The sequence below is a fragment of the Lontra canadensis genome, unplaced genomic scaffold (genome assembly GCF_010015895.1).
Source record: "Lontra canadensis isolate GAN:19392208 unplaced genomic scaffold, GSC_riverotter_1.0 scaffold109, whole genome shotgun sequence".
In the NCBI taxonomy this organism is placed as follows: Eukaryota; Metazoa; Chordata; class Mammalia; order Carnivora; family Mustelidae; genus Lontra; species Lontra canadensis.
In genome coordinates this window covers 4411576-4434243 of record NW_022631103.1, presented here as the reverse complement: position 1 = coordinate 4434243, position 22668 = coordinate 4411576, and the positions used below count along the sequence as shown (strand labels likewise).

The window sequence follows — 22668 nt, the reverse complement described above, 5'->3', positions numbered from 1 at the left end:
TTGACCATCAGCATCAGGATCATAATCGTGAAGATAAGAACATCAAGAGTGCAGAAGCAGTATACCCCTGATGAAGGCCCAGGGATAGGATAATGAGGGATTCACCTCCAAGGACTCCTTAGAGAAGCCTTAGTCCTTAACTACCTACACACTTTCATTCACTCTGTAAATAGGAAGCACAGATGAATTTCGCCCTGGACTTCACCTTACATCTTGTTGCCACTTAGTAGGTGTGAGAGCATGGCACGTCTCTAACCCTTCCCCAGGATCCTAGCTGAATGCAGACTTCCTGAGCTCCAACTCCAGATATATTGACTCTTTGGTGTGGGCCTAATGTGCAATAAATTGTGGAAATAATTGTCCTTAACCTTGGCATTGTGAATTATGGGTTGATAGGTCCTAAAATAGTTGAAATTACTTAAAAAATGTAGTAGTAATTTAGTTAGCTATTTTTTTTCCTTCTTAGTTGTTAAAGGAATTAGCTATATTTTTTAGTAAGAAAAAAAAAAGCTTAAAAAAATTCTCAAGGCGTCTCTAAAGATTACAAAAGACAAGAGAACAGGATCCCCAGTCCTGAGATTTTTCTAGGCCATCAGAGCTTGATGGGGTAGTATCCAAGGCTCAAGGGAATTGTTGAAAGCTTTTCAGAACACAAAGGAAGAGCACAAAGCTCTGTTCGTTTAGTCAATAATATAGGCAGAGCTGATGGACAGACAGCAAGGAAATGAGGAGGATCGGAGAAAAAATTATAGAAAACCTCTGGAGAGAGAACAGAGATTGAAGAACAGGTCTGAAATAATCAGCAGCCTGGAAGAAAAAGGGAACAAATCTCCCTGAGGTTTCAGTTAAGTACCAGGAATCGAGGCTAACACTTGGCATTGCCTAAAACTCACCCAGATTTGGGAAATGTGATAAATGTGTTAACACAGTGTGGTGGTGGAACTCTAAAGATGCTCCCCAAGATTCCTGTCCCCCAGTTACTCAATCAAACACCAATCTAGACACCGCTGTAAAGGGACTCTGCAGATGGAACTAGTTCCTAGCCAGGTGACCTTAAAATACAGAGATGATCGTGGATTATTCAGTAGAAACCCAAAGTAATCACATGAGCCCTTAAAATCAGAAGAGGAAAGCAGAAGAGTCAATCAAGTAATACAGTAAAAGGCAGGAGAAATGAGGCAGAAATGGAAACCAGAGAGATTCAAAGCCTGAGAAGGACATGATCAGCTACTGGAGGCTTTGAAGATGGAAGAAGGGGGTAATGAGTCATGAAATGCATGCAGGTGGCCTCCAGAAGCTGAGGAACCCCGGCTGACAGTCAGCCAGGGAACAGGAACCTCAATCCTACAACTGTGCGGAGCTCAATTTGGCCAACAATTTGGATGAATCTGGTAGATTATTCCCAGAGTCTCCAGATAAGAGCCCTTGGTTCTATTCTTATGAGAACTGGAACAAAGAAACCAGCTGAGGCAGCCCAGGCTTTTGACCTACAGAACTGTGAGATCATAACTTTATGCCTCTAAGTTTGTGATAATTATTAAAGCAGCAACAGACAATCAATAAACTCACAATGACTAGACTGACATTCTCTCTTGCAACCTTATTCTATTGGTGAACCATCCATGATACGCTGGTCATTTGCTATTCTCCAGATGGAACAGACATTTCACATCTTGGTTCCCCTTCTGAGGCTCTAAATCTAAGTCACTTGAATACTCAGTGCTCTAGTTGCCAAAGCTATTCTGGTCAACTGTCCTGGCCCTTAGTGTATGTCATCCAACCTGTCTTGATTTACACAAACTTGGATCCCATCTTTGGTCCCTTGGCCTTAGAGCTATCCCTTCATTTATCTGTTGGGTCCTCCCAGCAGATTTCTCCTGAATCATCCCTCAGTCTTGTACCATGCCATACCACCTGGGGAAGGACTCCTGCCTATAATCCATATTTCCCCCTGCCTGCCTCCCCTGGGTTTTACTTGTTGTTCGGTATAGTTATGGAAGATAGAAAGCACTAAGAAAACAATGTCTGAATCTGACATAATTTTTAAAAAGTCCCGAAAATGAGGGGGAAATATGGCAGGCACACTGAAAGCAGAGTAGGAGCCTGAAAACACAAAAACCTAGGGTTTGTTTTTTTTTTTTTTTTTTCCCCCAAAAGGATGTCAGTGACCTCAGTTTGAACGGAGTAGGTTGTAATACTTCTGTTTTCCATCTCTTCTGGGCAAATAAATCTGACTCTCTGGGCCTTAATTTCTTCATCCCTTTGAATGGGGCAACAACATTGTCAAGTAGGGTTCCTTTTTTTTTTTTTTTTTCCCAAGATTTTATTTATTTGACAGAGAGAGACACAGTGAGAGAGGGAACACAAGCAGGGGGAGTGGGAGAGGAAGAAGCAGACTACTCGCTGAGCAGGAAGCCCGATGCGGGGCTCAATATTAGGACCCTGGGATCATGACCTGAACTGAAGGCAGACGCTTCACGGCTGAGCTACCCAGGCACCCCTCAGGTAGGGTTCCTATTGGAGTTGGTGATGATGTATGTAAAGCATCTGTCATGGGGCCTGACATAATGCGGTTCTAGGAAAAAAAACGATCCCTACTACGAAACCAAATACCAGCTGCTAAAGAAGTTGTTCAGTAAGAAAACATATTATGGGAAACCCAGCTGAAGGATACTTAGGATATCAAGCCTTGTTATAGGACTCAATTTGTCATAAGCAAAAACAATATGTAAAAAAAAAATGGTGAGATGAAACAGCATTACATTGTAACAAAATCATCAACAGACTCACGTCAAAGAGTCCATGTCTTCATAAGCCTGATAAATGTATCAGTCCAGAGCTGCTTGAATTAGCTCATGAGCTTCCATCTGTGTCATCTATCTTCCCATCAGAGGAAACCACTAGGTTACCACCTCTGGCTTCTACCGATCTCTTGCAAATACCCATCCAAGTGGTTGACTCTATCCACATCTGACTCTCTTTAGTAATGCTCATCTCTAGCTGGGGTTCAGTCCTCTGGGAATGGGCTGAGATCTTGACATGCTTCTTTCCTGACTCCCTCCTACTTTTTCACATGCACACTTGCTCTGTGCTTGCTTTGAAGAGCCCTTGGAGCAGCACTCAACTTCTCCAGCAGTTTGAGCAGCATATGGCCTTATGTTAGAAATCACAGCTCTTCAAAGCACCAGAAAAGAACTTTCTGTTCTGGGTAGTGCTGTACTTGCAAAATGAAGCAGAGAAAACACGTTTCAACCCCTGGTGAATAGGGTGTTTTCATGGCCTGATACGCCTGAGGTGACTTGCACCTGCGATTAAATTTGATTAATTCACTTCTTGGATATTTCAGGAAAAGAGTAACACACACACACACACACACACACACACACACACGCACACACACCCTGAGACTAAGTAGTAGTATTAATTGCAGAATGGAAATTGGTCACATATACAAGGAGGCAAGGACCCTTTCAAAATCCCTACAGTACTCCCTGTTTTGTACATCAAATGTGGGTTTCCCATTGTGTTCAGGGACTTGAGGGCCAAGGACTTAGATACAGAAAAAGACTGATCTCTGTACCTGTGTGAAACTTGGTCTGTATGGACCAGGTGACTGCTGAGCCACACCTGCTGGCTGTCCACAGCGGATGGCCTCCACAGCTGGCGAGTCCAGCTGGTTCCCGGGCTATGGTATGGATGGCTCGGGGCTGGCTGCACTCAAGGACCACATTTAGAATCCTACTAGTCGTCTTCTCAAAGGCAGATAAGGGCCACTAAGCAGAAGCTACTTATGTGTGACCATGCCATGTTTCCTTGAAAGTATGCATTTTTCTTTTGCTTTTAAAGAACCTAGTGTCACCAGCGTTAGATGTTTCGATACTGATGGCTATGACCCGAGCTTCTGCTGTCTCTACACATCACGGGCATGGCCCTTACCTAATTGACCCAGCAGAAAGGAGAATACTTGCGTGGGTAGCTACTTGGTCCAGGCACACGAGTATGTGGCCCACGAACTAACCTCCATGCCTTTCTCGCCCAGCGCCATGGGCCAATACCGCATCACCAAAGCAATGAAGGAGTGAGGCACAGGGCAGGGAGGCAGGGGCTACCAGAAGAGAAGAAAAGGATGCTCTCCTGCATAATGGAGAGTGTCCTGGGTCACGCCTCGCTCCTACTTCTGAGGGGAAGCAACTAAAGCAGGTCAAACCAGGAGGGCTCCTGGAATCCGAGTCAGCGAGGATGCGAAGGAAACAAGAACCATGACTGAGGAGAGAGCGGTCAGAGCTTAAATCCAAAGCCCAGGGTAGGGACAGACATGGAAGGAGTGAGAAGGCTGGTTTTCATAGCAGGGAAGCGAGGACTAGGCTGCAGAGTGTGGTTCAGGATGAAACCACGTACAGGATGGCTGGTAGGACTCCCAGCTCACCGTCCTCAGCGCCTCGAGTGAGTCCAGAGGTGGGAGTTAAGGTAGTCCTGTGGGGACCCACATGCTGGAAGTCAGGATGCATGTTTTTATTTAAGCTCCCCATTTCTTGTCGTGGAGACAGACCTTAGGCAGGTCACTGCTCACTTCTCTCTTGACAAGTAAAGACTGACATAACTGCTTAGCTATAGGGCAATAATTCCATGCCCGTTGTTGACCTAAACACCATTGAAATTCTAAAAGTAAACAAGCCATTGGTAGCCTCTACCCTTAAATGTTTTTCTAATAAATGGAAAATACAGGCTATGTCATATGGCGGCTCTGATACTAGTTTCTTCTGTAAAAATTATTTTTTATTGCCTTCAATGCATGCTTTAATTCTGCTGCTGTATTTTGGCTTTATCATTTCCTTTTTCTTCTCATTCCACTGCCTTTCCATCTGAGCTAATTTTTCCCCTGCTAAGTTTCTGCCCTATTTCAGAAACGTGCCTTTAAAAAAAATCCTACTGAAAGTGCCAAAGAGGTTTTAATATTTTCTTTTGGTTTTAGCAGTATCTAATTCTTTGAGGCCTTCCTGTAAGTGTTCTAATGCTATTCCCTTTGTTTTGTATGCAACACATTTTCCCTAATGGACTCACTTTCCTATTTTTTTATTCATTTTAACTTGAGATTTGTATGTATTCAATGTTTCCCAGCAGAGTGTATGTATGATTTACTCTCAGCCCTACTCATTGCAACGTGGATTTACCTCTTCAGATCTACACCTGGTTGCCAGTCCCCAGAGTCCAGCAGTTTTTATTTTCGATGGCTTGGGTGGCCTCACCGTATCCCCGTTTTCTAACCCTAGAACAGAGAGCACACATGCAAACCTATACCCCTCCTCCAAATTCCTACCTATGTCCCAGGAACACAGTGTTACTCAGGATGCTTAGAATGCAGAGCATTACCCGCCATCCCAAATCAGACTTTGTGCCCAGTTGGCTTCCTGGGTTGGCAGTTTTCTGATGGATTGAGCTAAAAGGGACAATAAGGTCTGGATTGTGGGAGAGTTCTGGAAAGTTAAGCTCACTGGCTGCTTCCAAAAAACCAAAACACCCTAAAACCATTGGCAGCAGAGGGAGGACTGCCCTGTACTGAGGCTTAAAGGGCCCTTGCGTCATTTAGCTGAAGAGCAGAAGGTAGAGAGGTCCTAACTCCCGTAAGGCCGGAGGTTTACTTTGTCCGTACGTCATAGATTTATCCAACAAGTCCCAGTTAGTCTTTTAGATTCGGGAAAATCTTCCCAGATTCTCTCTGAGGCTGTCAATTCTAGTGTCGCTTGTTGAATGACATGTGAATTTTCAAAGTCAGCATGAGTTTATGCTTTTTTTTTTTTTTTTTGCATCTTCACATATATTTTCAAATGAAGTAGAGGAAGGCGGCATTAATGCTGGCATTAAATACTTATATGGATAGTAGGAGGAGCAACTGATCTATTTCATATTAGTAAATTGTTCGTACATATGTTTTTATTTTTTTTTTCAGCGTAACAGTATTCATTGTTTTTGTACCACACCCAGTGCTCCATGCAATCCGTGCCCTCTCCAATACCCACCACCTGGTTCCCCCAACCTCCCACCCCCCGCTCCTTCAAAACCCTCAGATTGTTTTTCAGAGTCCATAGTCTCTCATGGTTCACCTCCCCTTCCAATTTCCCTCAACTCCCTTCTCCTCTCCATCTCCCCTTGTCCTCCATGCTATTTGTTATGCTCCACAAATAAGTGAAACCATATGATAATTGACTCTCTCTGCTTATTTCACTCAGCATAATCTCTTCCAGTCCTGTCCATGTTGCTACAAAAGTTGGGTATTCACCCTTTCTGATGGAGGCATAATACTCCATAGTGTATATGGATCGCATCTTCCTTATCCATTCGTCCGTTGAAGGGCATCTTGGTTCTTTCCACAGTTTGGCGACCGTGGCCATTGCTGCTATAAACACTGGGGTACAGATGGCCCTTCTTTTCACTACATCTGTATCTTTGGGGTAAATACCCAGTAGTGCAATTGCAGGGTCATAGGGAAGCTCTATTTTTAATTTCTTGAGGAATCTCCACACTGTTTTCCAAAGTGGCTGCACCCACTTGCATTCCCACCAACAGTGGAATAGGGTTCCCCTTTCTCCACATCCTCTCCAACACATATGTTTTTAAAGCCATATGTGATTTCTTTCTTATCTCCATGTTGACCATCGATTAAGTACATATTACTTAGTATATGACCAGAGAAATGTTTCAGGAGCCAAAAGAAGTCATGTATGTCTCTTTCCCTCCCGGGAATATCCTGACAATTCTACCTGCTATTATACACTTGATCAAGCACTTGACTCTCCTCCCCTGAATCGTGCTCCAGGAACGTCCTGATTGTTGCACCTTCCTGCAGTTGGCACATCTAAGTACCAAATAAGTATTTACTGAAGGGTCCTGGAGACAGTAGTCATTGTAGGTTCTGGCAGAGGAGAACATGACAAGAGAGATTGCAAGGTGATTAGTTTGATGTTATCTGAAACTAACTGAGGGAGAGAAATACTGGGAGAAATTTTTAGCCCAGAATTTCCTTCCTTCCATCTCATCGAGGTCACCTTCTCCTTCCAGTGTGGTGATGTAAGCTGACGCAGTGGCAGCTATTCTGATGTAAATCCAACCCAAGAACAGTTACAGAGGAAGTCAATGCTCAGAAATACCATGTAATATATGAGGTTTGCTTATTAAACAATAAAACATTTTCAGGGGCGCCTGGGTGGCTCAGTTGGTTAGGCCTGCCTTTGCCTTTGATTTCAGGGTCCTGGGATCAAGCCCTGCATCGGACTCCTTGCTCGGTGGGGAGCCTGCTTCTCCCTCTGCCTCTCAGTCTGCCTGCCCCTCCCCCTGCTTGTTGTACTCACTCTCCAAATAAATAAATAAATAAATAATCATTAAAAAATAAAAATAAAAAAATATAACACAATAAAACTTTTAAAAAAAGTAAACAGACTAGGATTTTTCTGATACAACTGGGGAGATGTCCCCATGCAAGGGGTCTTCTTTGGTGGTTACGTCCTTAGCTGTGCTCATTATAATGAGCCAAACATTCTTCAAAGCCCTCCACTGACTCCTTGGGGATTACCTTTATAAGAATATCCTTATGAGGGTAACTCTTACATCTTTGGATATCAGGCTTGGTTTTAAGAAACAGAGAAAAGCCACTGGGAGCCATGAGTCCAGACACGCTGGGTATGACAGAAGTTGGCAAGAGAGGGACCCCAGTGAAGGACTCAGATCCAACTCCATGGACTCCAGACCCACGATCATTTCACTACATGGCCCTGCTTCATTATGGGGTCATTTTATGAACTGGCCATGCTTTTTAACATCTTTAACATTTTAAAGGCCCATTATACTTAGTTTCAGATACTTGTCTTCAATTCAGACACCAACTTTAACTTTTGTATCCATACAAAATGCGCTCTTCCCCAACCCCTGGTTGTACCCAGAGAGTCAGTTTATCTGCAAGTACAGCACTCTGGCCTCAGCCTGTGGCCACATGGTCCTCTCCTGACATTCCTCTTCCGCTTCCAAAGGCCAAGTAAGCAGGCCAAGCTCATTATCTGTTGTATGGGCACGCTTCACGGACTCCAGACAGACATAACTTATGCTATGTCCAATTTTCTTCTCTTCCCGTGATTCCTTTTTATTAGCAGAAGTTGATTATGTCAACTAGGTAATGAAAATAAAGAGCAGTCTTCCTGTTGGCATCCCCAAAACACTGAAAACAATCTCAATAAAATGAATCACAAAAACCATAGAATTCTGAGCCTTGGAGCTCTCTAAGCCAGCGGCCTGCGCCACAGTCACGCCACGTAAACCCTGAGATGCTCATAGCCTCCACTCTGAGCTCCCCGCCTCCGTTCACTGCACACTCTGCTTCTCAACTTTTTGAAATCTTCCTGGATTCCGAATTCCTGGCTTTTATTCTTATTTGCGGCCTCTCCTGGCCTCTGAAGCTTGGTTCTATTTCTCCAGCTTGAACATGCTTCCTCCAACCTCAAATATATTCTCCAAGGTTATACGATTCTCAGTGACCTACTCTCGCCTGGCCACCAGGGTGCCCTGTCTTGGTGTAGGGGGCTATGAACGCTGCCCCAAGTTCACCTGGCCCTTCTAGGGGACGCATAATCTTCTGCACCACCAGTGATCCCAAAGGTCACCAGCAGCTCCATTTATCTCCCGACATAAGTCATTAATTTTATTTTACTTCTAGCAAAGTTGAACTGAACTCCTAATACTATTAACATGCACTCTGAACAGCTCTGACTCAGACCCTAAGCAGACATGTGGTTGTGGCAATCAAGACCATGGGTGGTAATATTTACCACTTATTTACCAGGTGGCCTGGGGAGGGAGACAGAAAACATGACTCTGCAAAGTGAGGTAAATAAAAATCACACGGGCAGGGGCTCGCGACTTCCAGCCGCTCCACAGGACAAAGACGCGCAGTAGCTAAATATAAGAAATAGTGCTTTTAACACTTTCAAGGTTGGCTCAGAAACAATGAGAACTTTCAGCAGCTCATGCTGGGGGGTGGTAACAGCCTTTGCACCAGCAGTGCAGCTGCAAAAAGCCTGTGCGCCCTTGGCCTGTCCTGGTAATTTTTCCTCTTTTCCTTTCTCCTTGCTTTGCTTCTTCCAAACTTTGTAACCCTTTGGCCTGCCTTCACCTTTGTGCAAGGACTGGCTGTTACTTACCATGCCCTTCAGTGTCAGATCTGCTAAGGGAGACCGGTTGCCATGGAAATCTGGCCAAACATGTAAATCAACAGTGAGAAAACCCACAGGCTGGGCCTTCTTAATCAGATCCAGGTGACTGTTCAAATATGCATATACACTCTGGCATCTGGAAGAGAAGTTGATTTTGTTTTTAGAAGAGGGGGCAGGGTCAGGAAGCAAACTGTTCTGCAGAAAGAAACGATTTGTACTTCCATATCAGATCCAGAACAAAGCAGGGTCCCCAAACCCTCAGCAGAGAAACTACCCAAACCCACAGGAACCAGCATACTGCACTGTCTGATCACACTGGGCCATCACCGAGAACAGGTTGTGTGTCCCAGGGCGAAGTGGAAAGGCTTGGAATCAGTGCACAAGGTCCAGGAGTGGCTTTACCCCTCGTAGGTATGCAACCATGAGAAAGTTATTCAAACGTTCTGAACCACTTTCTTAACATCTGTAAAAACAGATATAATCCCTGTCCAACTTACCTCATAGGGTTATTGTGAGGATCAAAGGAGACTATGTATGTGAAGATAGCATATTTTGTAAACTGTACAATAATGTACATATGTAAAGGATTTTTTAAAATCAGTATTCCTAATTGTAACAATCATGATGAGGTGACAAAATATAAAGGTAAGTTTCGAGACTCGGGATGGGAGTTGGCTAAAGGAAGTGACAGGATAGAGGAATGCAGTTAGATCAGGAATTAGGAGACTTGATTTCCAACCCAAATGCACCAAATGGCATGGCATTTGTTCTTTCTCCTTTCTAAGGCTCAGGTTCTTTGGGTGAAGAATGAGGGAGTCCCACCATCTTTCATCCTTCACATGTTTGCATGACAGGGTGACATAGATGAGTGGACTAGAGCCAAGGTAGTCCTGGGTTCAGATCTGGGTTCCACCCATCCCAGCTGGGTGACATGGACCAGTGACTCACCCTCTCTGAACTTTAGTTATCCCATATATAAAATGGGCATCCTAATACTTATCTCACGGAGCTAAATTTTACTGCATGGCATCAAGACTGAAGTGGGTCACCCTTCCCCTCTTTAAATGGGCTTCCTTCCTCAAGTCGTGAACCAATGATTCTAGAGGAAAGTGGGTTTATCAAAGGGTGGCATCTATGCCACTTCTCACTGGTGACCTTGGAAAGAGAGCTTTAAAGGTTAAAAGCATGGCTGAATATGGCAGGAAAAAAAGTATAGGAAATTAATGTCCAAGGGAGGTTAGTATCTGAGATACCCAACATGATACTATTTGCATTTTAAAAAACGCAAAAATAAATAATGAAGTTATTTGCCCATGAAGTTCCCAACAGTTTTCCAAATTAAGCTTAAAGGAAGAAACAAACAAGCAGAAGAGTAGTTTTCAAATTCTTCTATTAAATAAAAATTTCGTGTGTTACCTCAATACAGAAAAGATAGCAAAACAAAATTGGTCTATGTAAGTGCAGGAGTGAGTACACGTGTGTGTGTGCGTGCCTGTGCATGTGAACCTCTGTGTGTGTATGTGTGTACGTGTGCCTGTGCACGCATGCCTGTGCATGTGCATGCGAGCCTGCGTATATGTGCCTCTGCGTGTGGATATGAGCCTGGGTGTGTGCGTGCACCTGTGCATGCGAGTCTGGGTGTGCGTGCATGCCTATGTGTGTGTGTGCCTGTTCATGTGCCTGTGAGCCTGTGCACGTGTGCCTGTGTGTGTGTGCATGCGAGCCTGCATGTGCCCTTGCCTGTGTGTGCTGTGTGCCTGTGCGTGTGCATGCGAACGTGGTGTGCATGTGTGCCCGTGCATGCATGCCTGTGTGTGTGTGTGTGTGCCTGTGTGTGTGCACAGGTATGCTGGGTGGAGGTAATCTCTTTGCTTCTCGCTGTGACACCTCATTCCCACCTAAAAATCTTCTGCCTTGGATGCTACTAGGAGGATAATGATACTGTTGGAAAAGGGCTGCCCGACGCAGCATCGTCAGCTGCCACTCCCTCCCTGACAGCACACAGTCTTCACCCCCAGCCCCAATACCACCCCTTTCCAGAAGGATGCTCAAAGTGAAGACCTCGAAAACCCGAGAGCGAGGTTGAATTTAAACAAACACTCCTCTGTGTGACTCTCACGCCATGTGCTTTCTACTACTAAGGTCAAAAATAACTGGTCAAAGCCCACATCCGAACCCTGTTTTAGCATGACTCTAGGGCAGTGTTAGGAAAGGGTCCCGGAGGCCTCTGTGGAAGGCCAAGCCGAAGCCTTGCACTTGGGGAGAATACTATCACATTCCGCTTTTCTATTTCCCGCGCTCTCTGCTCACGGTCCAACAGGAACCACAGTGATAACAAAAGCCACGAGAATGCCCTTTCAAGCCAGAAGTCAAGAGTCTTTCCCAGTTCAAGCAACATCCCACTTCAGAATGCCATCACTGAACTTAAAGTAAAGGGACTTTTTTTTTTTTTTTTTAAAAGCACATGTCTATAAATCTTTTCATTTGCCTCTCAAGGAATCTCAGGGCAGGGCATTTGGTTTCAGACATCTGGGTCAATAAGAACCTATAGGCCTAATTACTACTGATTCGTCATTGTCTCATTTACCACGGGTCTTTGCAAACAGTGAGATCCGTTTAGCCTCTTACATATATGGTCACTCATGCACTAATGAGATCCCTGGGGGACGGGGCATATGCTTACCCCTTTGACTCCTAACCTCCTCACAGCTGTATGTTTATTCTTTGAATGCAGCCATTCTCCTGCATGTTTTTTCAATTATACCTTACCATGTGTGCTATCTGAGTATATCACTCAAAATGAAATGCACTTGGAAAACATTAGAATAACAAATGCACATCATTATTCACATAATTTTAACCTTACACGATGCCTTTTTTGGTTCTGACTTGGCTTCATTTGGGATTTTTTACCAATTCCTTCTCAAAAGGCGGTCTGCCCTCTTCCAGCTCGGGAATCACATGTTAGCGGTTTCAAGTGGGTGGTTCTCCCTCCCTCTCACAAACTCCGGGCTCATATACTTACTCTCGGAGAGAGGAATTCCTGCGGCCCTCGTCCCCCCTGTACATGACGAAGAAAATGCAGCTTCAACAACCACACAGCGACTTCACCGTGTTGTGACTGGGTGGTCAGGTACCACTAACTCCGCCAAGCCCAGTTTACTTTTCTGTACCTGGGGCTAATTCTTTCACCTTATAGGCTGCTATGAAGATTAAATATTGAGCCTGAGCACTATAAAATGATAGGTAATCAGTAAAGAATTCTCCCTCCGTTCTTGTCATAGGAGATTCATTTCTAGCTTTAAAAAATACAAGTCAGGGTGTCTGGGTGGCTCAGCGGGTTAAAGCCTCTGCCTTCAGCTCAGGTCATGATCCCAGGGTCCTGGGATCAAGCCCTGCATCGGGCTCTCTGCTCAGCAGGGAGCCTGCTTCCCCCTCTCTCTCTGCCTGCCTCTCTCCCTACTTGTGATGTCTGTCAAATAAATAAATAAAATCTTAAAAAAAAAAACCCCAAGAGTCAGGGACAATTTTTGTCAGACTTCATTGCTTACAATCTTAAATGAGGACAGCACCCCTAGAATCTCTACTCTCTTCTGCCTCCCTTTAAGTTATTTAATTCTTAGGATTCTTGGACTGCCCAGAAATGCAGTGACCATATTTTGAAATGAAAAATCAGAATACATGGTCCAACCAGAAGACATCTGTGCCCCTTCCAGGAATTGAGAAAGTCTGCCTGTCTCCAGTTCCTCACTTTTTGGCCCGCCACAACATGGAGTCTACTGAAACTGGTCCCACAGTGAGGGGCAACACCCTTTGCTGCCAACTCCACTGGACCATGTTTGCCTTTATTTCACTTGAGTTCTCTCTCCTTCTGCACCACGTGATCACTTCTTACTCATTTGTTCTCCTTCCCTTGATTCCAGACACTATATTCATTCGGTTTTCCTGCTTCCTCTCCAGCTGGCTCTCTTCCATAACTTGTCCCTTAAATACTTTAAGCTTCCCAGAGATCTGTCCTTGTCTGTCTTGTCACTCTTTCTGTACCCTATGTGATCCCATCCTCCTCTCATGGCTTCAGGTACCATCTAGGACTGAGGACATTCAACTATACACTCCTAACTCCTGCCTTTTTCTCTTATGAGTTCCAGGTCAGATAGCCAACAACCCATCCAGTGCTTCCTCTTGGATGTCCACTGATGAAATGGAGAATTTATCTCCTAAGTCAGCACAGACCTCACTTTTCTTGAGCACTTTCTTATCCTTGCATGACCAATAGAAGCCAAAGAAAGACATTAGAATTTCTATCTTATTACTGTTTAAGAAACATTTCCCATCCAAGAGCCACCAAGAATTTAGTGGTTATCCCGGAACACCCTAGGGAATGCAAGGTGTTAATATCGTCACCCTTGTTCTACGACTGTCGTAGCTCAGGGGAGCCTAAGTAAACACTTGCTGATAGACGGATGGCCCCAGTTGTCAGACTGACAGACCGAGACTGAAGAAGCCATCAAGGCCAAGGAAGCAATATGAGAACACCAGAGCAGACTGGCAAGTGAGAATCATCTTTGGAAGTGGAGTCTAAGAGTTCCCTATAATCCTCATTTCCTTATCTAGAATTAAATGAGGTAACATACAGAAAACTAGCAGCAAGTACAGTGCTAGGAACATTGCACGTTCTCAATAAATGTCCTTATCTTTTCTTTTGCTTTCCTTGCACAGCCTTTAATAGGGAGTTTTACACTTGATCTTAGCCCAAAGACCAAGAAGCGATAATGGGGAGTTTTAAATGTAACCGAGATTTGGCATATGGGGGCCAGTGCATTTGAAGAAATTGATCCTTAGTGGGATTATGGGAATCATAGAGGCAAAGGGAAAAAAAGCCCTGAGGAATAAATCAGATCAAGAAACAATGATTGTGGGGCGCCTGGGTGGCTCAGTTGGTTAAGCGTCTGCCTTCAGCTCAGGTCATGATCTCCGAGTCCTGGGATTAAGCGCCGCATTGGGCTCCCAGCTCAGCGGAGAGTCTGCTTCTCCTTCTCCCTCTGCCAGCTGCTCTGCCTACTTGTGGTCTCTCTCTCTTTCTCTCTCTTTCAAAAATAAATAGATAAAAGCTTAAAAAAAAAAAAAGACATTGATTGTCCTTACAGAAAGGACAGAAAAGTCCAGGGGAAGTGGGAGAAAACACAGGTTGGAAGAAAAAATGTGCATTAGGAAAATTTCATTCTGATAATCCTAAATTAGGACCTGAAACCAGCAGCATCACAACAGGAAATGCTTACAAAAGTAACTCAGAACAGGCTGGGCTTCTCTGATTACAGTCCTTCTCCTTCCAGTACACTGTGAGCTTGTGGAGATCAGGGGGCCCTATCTTCTACTCTGTCCCCCCTCTCCACTAATGGTCTAGTTTACTCTCCATAGAACAGCCAAAGTAATCCTTTTAAGTTAAATCTGATGGTGTCTTTTCCCTGCTCCGAGACTAAAACCTGGAATAAATTCTAGTGTCTTTACTGTTATCTACAATGACCTCCATAGTTTAGCCTTGGCTAATTTTCAAGCCCTCACCTGTTTCCAGCTCCCTTCCACTCTGGTCTGGCCACAATGGCCTTTATAGTATCCTACAGCCTGCCAAGCTGGCTACTGCCTCAAGGCCTGGGGCCTTGCTGTTCCTTATGTCTTTTGGGGTGACTTGGGGCTCTCTGAAAACAGAACACCCCTGTCTCAGAGATTGCCATCAGAAAGTCCTATCTGCAAGTATAGAAACAAGTACTGATAAACAGATTTTGTATTTTATACCCCTGATTTGCCATATAACCCACAGAAGCATGGTTTACTCCCACTCTTTATTCAGAGGCCCTCTTAAGTGTCACCTTATCAAGGATGGCTTCTTTACCTGAAAGAATTTCCAACCGTCACCCCAACACTCCTCATTTACTGTTTTTTACTCATTTCTCATTTCTGTTTACTCATTTACTCATTTCTGTTTTTCTTTAGAAAGCTTACCAATTCCTGGTCAGCAAATGTGCTCTTCCTCTATCTATACACACACACACACACACACACACACACATGCACACTCGTATGTACATATGTATGTGTGTGTGTGAAATTTACATGAAAGTAGGGACCTTTTTTCCTTTTATTTTGCTTATGACCATAAATGCTCATAAGACTCATCACCTTTGTTCTGCTACCAACCTTGAACACTCGTGGTTTATGGCAACACCTTCCCACCAAACCCTGCTATCACTAGAAACTCATTCTGAGACATTGGGAATTAAGGTTCGCAATAAGAGAACTAAGGTTCCCAATATGGTTCCTAATAAAAGAATTAAGACAATAATGGGACGTTTAGAGGAAAAGGGCCAAAGTTATGATCAATGTCAGGCGACTGCTAAGGCGTGAAATCTCTGGAAATTTGGCCTCACACAGAGAAAGATTTTGCTTGCCAGTGACATGCATGAGTACATCTAGTTATTGCTTACTTAATTTATAAGCTCACAAAACATTATTCTTCAGGGATGGGTCTGAAAATATAATGGCAAATCAAGAGTATAAAATACTGTGATAAATCTGTTTATCAACACTTGTTCCTACAGTTTTGAATAGGATTTGCTGATTTTAAGCTCTGAGGCAGGGGTGACTTGCATTCTGTTTTCAGAGAGCCTCAAGCCACATCAAAACAGGCATGCAATTTCTGATTCCAAGGAATTCGCTGTCCTTTCCGAACAGCCAAATTCACTTTAATAATAGTTATGCCTATTTCTTCCTAAGACCCAATGCATAATGGGTCCTATAGTCTTGGAATAGTCTATTCATATATCTGATAAGACAGAGATGCACTTTCTTTCACAAGACAATAGAAAGAAAGTGAAAGGAAAGAGAATCAGCATTTATTGAATACCTACTAAATATACAAGCTGGATGCAAAATTTGAGGAAAAAGAAAGAAATGAAGGCAAGAATTAGATGGGATCACCTTGAAAGAGATGACAAAGAGAGAAGGGAAGAGGGCCAAGACCCTAGCTGTAATGAACTTTGATGTAGGGGTAGAAAAAGATCTTGAGGGGCACCTGGGTGACTCAGTTGGTTATGTGTCTGACTCTTGATCTCAGCTGAGGTCTTGATCTCAGGGTTGTGAGTTCGAGCCCCACACTGGGCTCCACGCCCATGCCCATGTGGAAGGAAGTTAGGAGGGAGGGAAGGAAGGAAGAAAGGAAAGAAAGAAAGAAGGAAAGGGGAATAAAGAAAAAGATCAAACTTGAGCTTGAAAAGGAGACTTAGAAGGACAAGCCAGAGATACGGGAGGAAAACTAGGAGGAGGCAACATTCCAGAAAGAAAGCCAAAGGAAGAGAGTGTTATAGAGGAGAGGAAGGTGGGATCATTGGTGCCACATCCTGCTGAGAGCCCAAGGATGGGGACTGGAAAGCACCCTACAGACTCATCAACAGAGGCTGCTGAGGACCTTATCATTAACTGTTTCAGGGGCCAGTGGGGACAGAATTCAAATTGAAGTGGGCAAGGGATGGGTGCAAAATGAGGAAGTAGTGACCAAGAGTATAGGCAACACACTGGAGAAACTTAGCTCTAAATGGGAAAAATTACAGGGAGGTAGTTTGAAGGTGGTATGAAGTCGACTAGTATGTGGAAAGAGTTGGGATTTAAAACCAGTTCTGACTCCACATCTGAATCCTAATAATTGCTGCTTCTGGACCCCCCCGTGCTGCTGTTTCTCTGAGGCTACACTGGTAATCCATAAAGCTCTCTTTCTTCTTCTCCATAAAAATTACTCACATGAAGCTCATCTACAGAAGAAAATTCTGGAAATTTTGAGTATTTCAATGCAAAATCTAACTACCCCTTAGGATTGTGTTGGGTTTTAAGATCTTCAGAGACTGGGACTTTCGCAATCTACTTTCCTCCACAGAACACCTGTAAAATGAGTTAAGCTGGGTGGTATTACTGTGGTTTTATGGGCGAGGGAACTGAGTCACAGAGACATTAATGGCAGAACTGGCACAAGAATCCGAGACCTCTGATTCTTAATCCAGGGTTCTTACTACTCTACCACACTTTGCACAAGAAGATTTCAGCCCTAGAACCACCACCACCAAGTAAGTTTTCCTCTTCTATAAAACCATTAGAAATAGTGGCAGAAATAGCAGTGGTGCCTGCTGTCATAATTGTCATAGTGGAATTTACAAAGCCTTGCCAAATATATTACCTCATGAAAATCAAAACAAATTCTCAGAGGCACCCAAGGCTGGCTGTCTCAGAGCTACTACCCCAAGTTCCGATGAGGACACAAGTTCATACAACGATGCACGGTGAAATGGGACTTGAATCCAGATCCCTGAACTCTGAATCCAGTGTTCAGGTTTATGGTTTATAAATGCTGGATCCCTTCAAGAATCTGATGAAAGTTATGGCCTCTCTTCACAGAAAATTATGTGTCAGTATATAATCATCAAAACTACACATAATGAAGGGGCTCACGGATGATCTAAAGGTAGGAACCCCCGCTCTAGGTAGGTTATGTGGTCTCTAAGCCCAGTAAAGTGTTAGTTGGTGATGGTCCATTCATGATCCCTATCAGTGGTAACGGCGTTTTAACTAGAGGTGAGATCTCCCCACTGGGAAGCTACTATTTTTCCTTCGATATCAATGAGTATCTTATAGGGAGACACCCTGGGACTATGCAGATATCCCACTTTGCATCATACCTTCACTAATTTCAGCATCCACTGGTGATTCTCCCTTGCAACAAGTATTACTGTGGTATTGGCCTAATGATAATATTCTAATTCCATTATTTCTTCCACATTTATTAATTTCAAGGACATGGTCCTTGCAGTAGACAGGAAGATCTGCCCTTTCCTTCCATTTACTTCTTCAATAATTTATTTCTATCAGAACAGCCTTGGGGAGTCACTTTATTCCATCACTACTTCTTCTCTTGATCAAATTGTCCCCAAAGGCCATGGAGAGATTCTTTTTTTTTTTTTTTTTAAAGATTTTATTTATTTGACAGAAAGAGACAGTGAGAGAGGGAACACAAGCAGGGGGAGTGGGAGAGGGAGAAGCAGGCCTCCCATGGAGCAGGGAGCCCAATGCGGGGCTCAATCCCAGGACCCCGGGATCATGACCTGAGCCGAAGGCAGACACCTAATGACTGAGCCACCCAAGTGCCCCATGGAGAGATTCTTAAAGCTGGCTCCCTCGCACTTCGACAATTTCTCTTCAAGTAGTTCCTTATTTACCGGCATCACGAAATGTTCGTGTATGTTCCCTGCCCATGCCCTAGAATCAGCATGTTCCCAAGAAGTCCTAATTCCTTTTAAGTAGAGAACAGTATTTAAAAACCAGGACCTCATGCTAGGTGTGCACACTGCTGTGTGAGGGCTCACTGTTCCCAGGCCATCTCAGCAGAGAGCACAGGGAATGTATGTATGTGTACTCACACACAGATTTACACACTGTCTTTGTTTCTTTCTACGGCTACAGCTCTATCTGTATACAGAGATCCCTACACCCATACGTACAAAATCACAACTTGATCTTAATACTTCCTACTTCTGCCCACTACCATAGGGTTCATTGTAACGTTCCCCTTTCCCTATTTAAGAGAAACCTGGCTCTCATTATCCACAATACATTCATTTATTTGCTTAGTTGTAGTATACACCATAAAGGATTTTCAGAAGAGCTAATCCAGAAATTCATGAAAAACAAATTTAGGAATTATACTTAAAATTGTTTTAAGGATTGTATTTACTTATTTATTTGAGAGAGAAAGAGGAGGAGAGAGAAAGGGAGAAGGGTGAGAGAGACAGAGAGAGACCAGGAGCAAAGGCAGGGGCAGAGGGAGAGGAAGGAGCAGGCTCCCCACGGAGCAGGGAGCCCGATGTGGGGCTTGATCCCAAACTCGATCCCAGATCCTAAGATCATGACCTGAGTGGAAGGCAGATGCTTAAAGATTGAGCCACGTAGGCACCCGAGAGTATAATACTGATATACAGTTATTTTATCTTCAGTCATACATTATACTATTAAAATATTCTTTCCCAAAGTTACTTGGGTTAGTTCTTTTCTTTCTCAAACCCTTCTTACTGCTGTTATGTTATTCATTATTAATACAATAGGTTTAGATTTTGCCAATTGTATTTCATTTTGTCCACTCCCACTATACAAATACATCTTGGTATCCATCCATCTATCTACCTACCTACTTACCTACCTATCTATTAACTTCTACCTATTACTATCTAACTTACTTACCTACCTACTTTCTATTTTCACGGGGCAGGTAAAGCATCACCATGGTTCTAAGAATTACAGTTTTATATAAAGATCTACTCGGAAAAGTACCATCTCCACTTCTTACCCTCTTCTCACTCCCCCATTTTTCCATCCCATTCTTAGTTCCCACCACTAGGGCACTAGTCTCACCAGTTTCTAGTTTAACCTTCCAGCATTTCTTTTGCACAAATGGGTAAATGCACATATAGTTTCTTATCATCATCTTCCTTTTCCATGAAAGGGAACACACTGTAAACACTCCTTTGTGTTGTTCACTTAATATATCCTAGAAATCACTTCACATCACTTATTATCCTCTGTTGTACAGAGGAAGAGACAGGCGTAAAGAGGCTGGATAAGCTGCCCAAGGTCACACCCCCAGTAAGGAGGAAAGCCGGATTTAAGCCCAAGAAGTGTTGACTCCAAAATCCACGCTGCTTCCACTACATCGGAGTCTCTCATCCTCGGTTCCCGGCATATTCTTTGAGACCTCTAGTTCCTCTGAATTCTCCTTAGATAACTTTGAAAATTAATACACATATGTCCTGGATCATCTGGACGACCGTCTTCTAACCCAACACTGCCGGGCATGCTCATCTCCCAAAGGAACTGAAAATCACCCAGCTGCCTAAGGGGAACGCCCTCATGCAGGAATGGGGTGGAGGGGTGGGGGCTGTAAGAGGACGGGGCAGCAGGTACCTGGCTGTGGCCTTGGCTTGTAGTTCAGGGAAGGCAGCATGGCCCTGCACCATGTGGTCTATCTGAAAAACAAGAGAGATGGGTCGGTTTTATAGTTTCTCTGATTTATGTTTAAGCCAGAAAAAGATACATTAAAATGTCGGTTTCTTTCAACTCTGTCCACAGAGGATCTAAGAATGTTAAAGTGCTAACTCCACTAGAGTGTCTCAGCTTTTTCAGAAATTCGGCTTTGCTTCTTCACCTAGTGCTGGCTGCTCGATCCACAAGAAACAGCAGCAGGAAATGAAACTCTCAAGGCTAACCTGGTAGCAGAACGTCCAAAATGGAGGCGTGCGGACAGGAGTGAGGAGTAACTCCAGGTACGTGGTGAAGGGCCTGGGTGTTAAAGCCCCCAGGTCTGGATCAAACCATTTCTGCCTCCTGATCCAGGCTGTCACCCCAGGACAAAGTCAGACCTTGAATTACTCACCCAGGCTTACTAATGAGAAGCTGAGTGAAGGAGACGAGGAGGAGGGATTACCAGTTCAAAAACCAACAACAAAAAGTTGCCCTAGAGCTGTCAAGAGGACCTCTCCTAATTGTCAAGTTGTCACATTAAAAAAAAAAAAAAAGAAGAAGAAGTTATTACATGAGAAATGGGGGTATCACTCTCCAGGGACAGAAATGTCTAAGCTCTGTGGATAACTGTCTTCTCATTTGAAATCCCTTATCTAGGATTTTATTCCTTAATCTACTTGGTAGCTCTGAATAAAATAATATATAATAGTATCAGGCAGAGAAATGTCTCCCTGCTCCCCTGCTTGCTAAAACACACCCAATAGAACACACCCAACATTGTGTTTGTGTTCCTGAACCTAATCTGGTTGTCTTCCCAGTGTTCACATGAGTCTCTAGGACTCCAAAACCATTTGACTAATTCATTTTCATTCAGACTATGAACCAATTGGTTATTTGGGCCTCATTGAGATAGTCTCTCTAGTGTGTTTCCAGACAGCTAGGGTTGTGTAAAGGCGAAGAGAACTTTTTCTGGAGCCACAGAGGTTGGGTCTGGGTTGAGCTAACTACTCCCGAGCCTACCTACCCCCACCTCCTCTATGGGCTACTGCTTCCCTGATCTAAGCACCCCAGGGCCTGGTACCACAGGGAGAGGGAAAATTCTGTGGCCCTGTATGACGGTATGGCATGCCCCCTCCTCTTGAGAACTGTGAGCCACAAACTATCCTTTCAGTGGCAATCATCCCCTGATCTGTTGGCCTCATCGTACGGGAATAATAATACAATCTGCATTTTACAACAGTGGCTTAGTGAAAAGAACACAGGCTTTGGAAACAGACAGACGCAGGTTTGAATTCATGGTCTATGTTCATATTTTGTGGTACCAAGGAAAGGTTACTTGAACTCTCAGAGCCTCATCTCCTACAACTGTAAAGTGGTGATAATGAAATTCGCCTTGCAAGAGTGCCTGCTATGGAGGTGGCTCTCAGTTCCCAACATCTATTATTAAGAAGAAGGATACGCCATCAAAAGGGCAAAAACGTATCGGACAGCAGAATCTCCAATGGTCAGCTGCACTTCTTTCTTCCCCCTAACAGCATCTGGTAGGAAAGGTCCACTCTGGTTCGTGAAGACCAAGCCAGTTTTTCAAATAAAGGAGCACTCAATTCAAAAGCCTGGAGCGCCTGATCCTAAGGCTGATCTCTCTGTTTATGTTCTATTCTCCAGCGCATTTAGCACAGTATAGAACATAGTGTCCTATTAGTGGTTATTTGTTTCCCAGTGAAATAACCAGTTTAACCACAATGACTGTATTTGCCAAGTGGCTGCCTCAGAAATATACAGACAGAGCTTGCCTAACTTTATGACTACTTTCTTATTTCCCCCATCTGCTCAGATTTCAGCTCTGAGAGCAAGCAGAAAAGTCCGCAAACGATATGCATAGGTAAGAAGCTTGTGCTGAGTGGAGTGAGACCTTCTTCAAGATGGCTTTCTAGATCAAGAGGGAAAAGCCATCTTATACACCTAGGGCTGGATTTTTAGGTCCTTCCTCATAGGGTGGCATCAGCATTTGGAACACAGGAGAAACAGAAACACAACACAGTATAACACAGAGATCATAAATGGGTAGTACAAGGGGACATCTGGCTCACAGATGTATTTTATTTGGGTTATATAATGTTTAAAAAAATCAGCCAATATTTTTAAATTGGGAGATTCCACTTAAAACCCAGATTTTGGTTTCTCCTGAAGAACCGGCAGATGCAAGATACGGGGCCACCCATAGTCCCCAGGGCAAGAGTTGGCTGGAATCCAGTGATGACTGATCCCGTCAGACAGAACCGTGCCCTTCAGTATCTAGAAGACACCACCACTCCCCACTCCTCCACCTCCAACAACAGACATCAGATTTCACCAATTTCTCATCACGACTGCACAAAGGCTTTACTTGTAGGGGAGCTCTATTTTTCTATGCCCATCT

The 22668-nt window shown here is 43.9% G+C and overlaps 1 protein-coding gene across 12 annotated transcripts in view; it reads right to left on the bottom strand.

Moving 5' to 3' along the window:
• FGGY (FGGY carbohydrate kinase domain containing) overlaps positions 1-22668 on the bottom strand; it is a 456358-nt gene that overhangs the window by 94453 nt on the left and 339237 nt on the right. For all 12 annotated transcript variants that reach the window (XM_032839762.1, XM_032839761.1, XM_032839771.1 and 9 more), the window contains 2 exons: positions 20193-20254; positions 9186-9333 (listed from right to left, as the gene is read on the bottom strand). In XM_032839762.1, the coding sequence (XP_032695653.1) occupies positions 9186-9333; positions 20193-20254 (210 nt within the window). The remainder of the gene's footprint in view (positions 1-9185; positions 9334-20192; positions 20255-22668) is intronic.